Here is a 5076-nt window from a genome sequence, read left to right as displayed (position 1 = left end):
AAGTGGAGGATGACTTCAGAAGTTGATAAGTGGATAAGTAAATAAAAAAATAATGAGAAATCGAATGCATTACCCGACCAATTCTGCAAGTAAAAAAGTTACAGAATTAAAAGAATTCAGAAAACAAAATAGAAAGAACAGAAACGCGTCGTAGCAGAAGTCGTCGTCGTGACTTCAGAAGTTTTGCTACAATCGTATCATTTCTGAGCAGCAATCACAGAGAATTGCAAGCGATAGAGTGGTATGTTACCCTATAGAGCAACCAATGCTGACGGCATCGGTCGTAGTGCTGCTAGTGCAACATTGACCGTGCCCATTCCGAAAAAAATCGTGCCTTTTTGTACCTCTTCTAGTGCATTTTTATGCGCGTAAAATGCGTTTTAGTGCTTAAAATTCGCTCTCTACTGATTAAACACATACGCAGGCCCTCTGCAGTTGTTTAGTTTTTGATACCCCATAATTATCGTTTGTCGTCTCCGACCCCTATACGTCTATTTCTCAACCGCAAGTAGAAATGCTCATGTAATATAGCAAGAGCTCTGTCTCCGTGAATGTGCTAAACCTCCTTCTAGATCCATCCGTTCCCACATGTTCAATCCTTCCATAGCTATAGCACACCCGTGGTCGATTTCCGCAGACGTTTCATTTGACTTCTTTCTAGATCTTCCTACTTCTTTCTTGATCTTGGCGACATGACGTAGCTTGACACTTTTTTGTACCGTTCACTTTTTGGACACCTTCTCGTATATTTTTTGTACGGTTTGCCTTTTGTATTTGTTACGCCTAAAACTAGGAGGGGAACAAATGGGTGTAATTTACTGCCGTAGACATTCTCTGGAACTTGAGGCGGGGCGGGGGGGAGGGGGTACAACGGGACTCGTGGTCGGGTGCGGATATGTCGTTTGGGCTACGCAAGTGGCACGCCGGAGGCGTAGGGGATGCTGGCAGCGCAGCCGGCTGCGGACTGTGGAGTGACCTTGAACCTTCCTCGAAACTCCGGAGACAAGGAATCATCGTAGGGGTCGCGTTGCGGTTATCGGGCCGGCCGCGCTGTTGTCTTCCTCCGTTGTATGTGTGTTACGCGTTTTTGCCCTTTATTTTGCTCTTTCTTAACCTGGTCTTGTGTGGTCTGCTTCGCGTTCTGCTTCTTGTTTTAACTCCCTCGGCAATAAGAGGTGTCTTCATACGTATCTGTGTTTTCTTTTTCTTTTGTTGTCTGAGCTGATCCACGAATTTCAGGATGACTCATGATGCTTTTTGTGGCAATGGTCAATATACCTCGACAAAGTGCAAACGGATACAGTTAGCAGACAGTACTAGGAAGCAAGCATACGTCCGACGTGACAGGTGACGACGACCAGCTCGGGTGGTGTAACGGTTACGACGATCGCCTTCCCCGCCGAGCCTGGGAGTTGATACGGGTTCGAATCCTCGCAGGTTTTCACTGGGGCTTCCAGTAGACTTTCCAGACGAATGTCGACACAGTTCCCCATGAAGTCGGCCCAGGCCGCGTAATAACTCCAGCTATCCTCTCTCCATTAGTGCATGGCGCTCATAGCCGTAGTTGCTTCGCGGTGCTAACACGGAATTTCAAAATGAAATTACGAATGTCCTGCTGTACGAATGAAAATGCTGAATGTCCTTTCCATGCTGGGTTCTGCTTCTTAAGCCTAGTTACTGCATTTCTACAACATTCTTCTAACCAGTCCCACAGGTCTGAACCAGGTATTTTAAACGCTTAAGTACAAGACCATGTCCACAATAAAAAAAAGAAAAAAGAGAAAAAAAAATCGCGCTTTAACATTCATTGATGAATTACGAACGCGAAAGTATAACTCCGTGGAATGCCCTTTTGCGGGGGCCTTTTCTCCGGGGGCCTTTTCTCCGGGGACCTTTTCTCCGGGGACCTTTTCTCCGGTTCCCGGGTTTTTTGCAAGGGCTGCAGCCAAGGAATTCTTTTTGTTCCCTCGTGACTTTTGAGTTCACCAGTACGTCCCGTAAGTTTCGCGGTCGTCTATAAACAATCTTGGGAGCCTCTGGGAAGACTTCCCGAAGATGTTCAGATTGGTGCAGAATATTGAGATGGCGTTTCAGAATGGATCCGATGTCAGCTACATTTTGATTGCAGGTTAAAGTTAAGCTCGGCGCGCAGTAGTCATCGGTTTTTGAGGAAGCTGTGGGCTGGATGGGACCTAAACGGCGAGCTTTTTCAATTGCGTCATTAACGACATCGGGAGGGTAGTTGCGATCGGTGAATGCGTGCCGTAGATCTCCAAGGTTTTGTTCGAGGTCGCTGTCCTCTGTGCAGATACGCCGGTATCTGCATGCTTGACTATAAGGTAGAGAGAGTTTGCAGTGACGGGGGTGTGAGCTATTGAAGTGTCAGTATTGCTGACTGTCAGTTGGTTCTCGGTACACCTTAGTTTCCAGTGATTGGTCCCTGACTATTACTGTGACGTCCAGAAAGTTCGTAGTTGTGGTCGAATAGTGGTGGGTGAAATTAATGCTGGGGTGCGCGTTGTTGAAGTCCCGAATGAATTTCAGTAGTGAACTCTCAGTGTTGTCCCAGATTATGAATATGTCATCGATATACCTCTTATAGAGAAATGGCCTGATGTGGCACCGCGACAGAAAACATGTTCCCAATCTACCCATGAAGATGTTCGCGTAGTTTGGGGCCATTTTTGTGCCCATAGCTGTGCCATTTATCTGGACGTAGTGTTGGCCATTAAATTCGAAGTTGTTCAGCGTTAGTATCATTTCCAATAGTACCTTCAGTGTGACGCTGTCCACGTGGTAGGGACTGTCCGACGGTGATTTCGTGTAGGCTTCCACGACCGCCTCGATGCCGTCAGAGTGGGGAATATTAGTGTAGAGGGACGCTACATCAAGGGTGACAAGGAAGCAGTTCTCAGGTAGTTTGAGGTTGCGAATGGTCTTTAGAAAATGGTTGGTGTCTTTCACATATGACTGAAGGGTGGGTGGGGGGGGTGTCCTTGATGAGGTAGTCCACAAGCGTTGACAAGTTCTCTGTCACTGTGTTGTTGCCAGATATGATGGGTCTGCCTGGATGGCCCGGCTTGTGAATCTTGGGTAACAGATAAAAGCAACCAGGTTTCGGAGATTGTGGAAGGAGTTGCCTATGTGTATCAGGCGTGATTTTTTTGTTATAACGGAGGTCGGTTAGGGTCCTCTCGATCTTTGACGCATAGTCTGGTGTGGGATTGCGATCAAGCCTCTCATAAAACGTTTTGTCTTCCAGTTGGCGGGCTCCCTCGCGAATATATGCGTCGGTGTCCATGACCACAATAGCACCTCCCTTGTCCGCGGGTTTGATGGCAATGTCCTTTCGTTTCTCAAGATCGCTGAATGCCTTGCATCCTTCACTTGACAGATTGTGTCGTGGGGGTCCTTTTTTGGACGTTACTTTGAGGATATCCTTTTGCACAGCTTGGATGTAATCATCGAGATGGCGGTCCCTGTGTTTAGGGGGTGACCAGCTGGAACCTGTTTTGAAAGCGGAAGCCGTCTGTCTGGAGTTCTCTTTATCGTGGAAAAAATCCCTCAGGCGCAGTTTACGGGCAAAGTTTTCAAGATCTGTGTGAAGTTGGAATTCTTTCAATCCTGTTGTACTTGGACAGAAGGAGAGTCCTTTTGATAGAAGGCGTTCCTCGATGTCTGTTAGCGTTACTGATGAGAGATTTACCATGGATTTGGGGGGACTGCAAGAACGGCCTGCCAAAGGTGGTTCAATAATGGCGTTCGTCGGGTCCTGAGGCGACTGCACAGTTCCCTGGTGTGCCGACGGAAGATCGCGTTCCATTTTTCTGTCCTTTACTGCCCGCAAGGCATTGGATTTTTTTGTCTGAAAATCAGCGAGAGCGCGTTTTTCCGTAGACGTCAGAAGTGAGGTCATTTCGTGTTGCTTTTTTCGTAGGTCGATGAGTTGACCTTCGCAGTGGCGTGATGCAATAGAGAGAAGGGCGAGCGACGCATCATGTAAGACAGCTTCCCATTCGGACAGATGAGTTGCGTTGAAGTTAGCAAAAGGTAGCCTGGATGAGAGTCGCGCTCCCTTTGGAATTGATTTGTTCTGTAGATGTTTGGAGATGAAACTGAAATGGCTCTCGTAGCGCATGATTTTGTCAGACAACTTCCTGGATTTCAGGAAAGCTCTGGATTTCTTTTCTTTCGTAGACGGTGTGTGAGGCAGTCTTGTGTCTAGTTGTGACAGACTTATGGGTTCTTTTACCGTGTCGGTTGCATATTCAGTGCATCTGCGGTCCTGTCTACGGTCTTGCATTTCGTGTAGTCCTGGTTGTTTTGGTACCAGCAGGGTCTTAGTGACCGTGAATCCGTTAAGCATGCCGGATGTCTGGATGTATATGAAGAATATCACGCTTCTAGCAAAGGTATTATGTGCGACAGTTGCGATGACATTATGTCGGTTCCGAGCGGACTGGGGTGCAGTCCGTCGGCTGAGAGAACTAGAAGAAGGTCGTGGTCATAGAAACGATGATCCAGGCAGCCAACTCTTTCGTCGTTTGCAGCGAGCTGAAGGAGCATTGTGTTGAGCTGATGGGTGTCAATATTGAATCGCGTAATGCGCCCCCAGTCAGGGCAGTGTGGATGGCGATTGACGAAGCGGGGAGGCACGAATGTTGCGATTACTTTTGCTGTCCATGGTCTTGCAGTATAGATATGATCGATCACAATCATGCACTTCTCGAAACACTCAATAGGATGCGAACCCTCAAGGTCGTGAGTTCCAACGTACAGAAAAATCGTAGTGACGTGGGAAGGAAGCTGATTTATCATAGGAATAGTGTCGAATATGCGAGCTCGATCTCTTATTATGAACAAGGAAGGATGGTGAGCGTTGTCAAACCTGGTATGCAGATGCTCGAGCAGAGAAGTTCCGATGATTGCAATGTTGCTCCAGTTCCAAGGTTCATTGGTTGTTGACACTCTGATGCGAGAGGGAACAGGTGCCGTTGGCAAACACATTCTTGAAGGTCTTGAAGATTCAGACGGCGCCGTATTAATACACAGAAGAAATAAGTTCGCACAGAGCAC

The 5076-nt window shown here is 47.4% G+C and overlaps 1 protein-coding gene across 1 annotated transcript; it reads right to left on the bottom strand.

The window, feature by feature from the left end:
* Positions 1-2911: 2911 nt before the first annotated feature.
* LOC135384327 (uncharacterized) lies at positions 2912-4366 on the bottom strand. The gene has a single exon (XM_064613532.1). The coding sequence runs from the start codon at positions 4364-4366 to the stop codon at positions 2912-2914; it is 1455 nt and encodes a 484-aa protein (XP_064469602.1).
* Between the last annotated feature and the right edge of the window lie 710 nt (positions 4367-5076).

The sequence above is a fragment of the Ornithodoros turicata genome, chromosome 2, assembly GCF_037126465.1.
Source record: "Ornithodoros turicata isolate Travis chromosome 2, ASM3712646v1, whole genome shotgun sequence".
In the NCBI taxonomy this organism is placed as follows: domain Eukaryota; kingdom Metazoa; phylum Arthropoda; class Arachnida; order Ixodida; family Argasidae; genus Ornithodoros; species Ornithodoros turicata.
This window is presented reverse-complemented; position numbering and strand designations above follow the sequence as displayed.

Excerpts from the sequence above, each read along its gene's own strand:
- LOC135384327 (XM_064613532.1), bottom strand. The coding sequence starts at position 4,366 with ATGCTTAACGGATTCACGGTCACTAAGACCCTGCTGGTACCAAAACAA.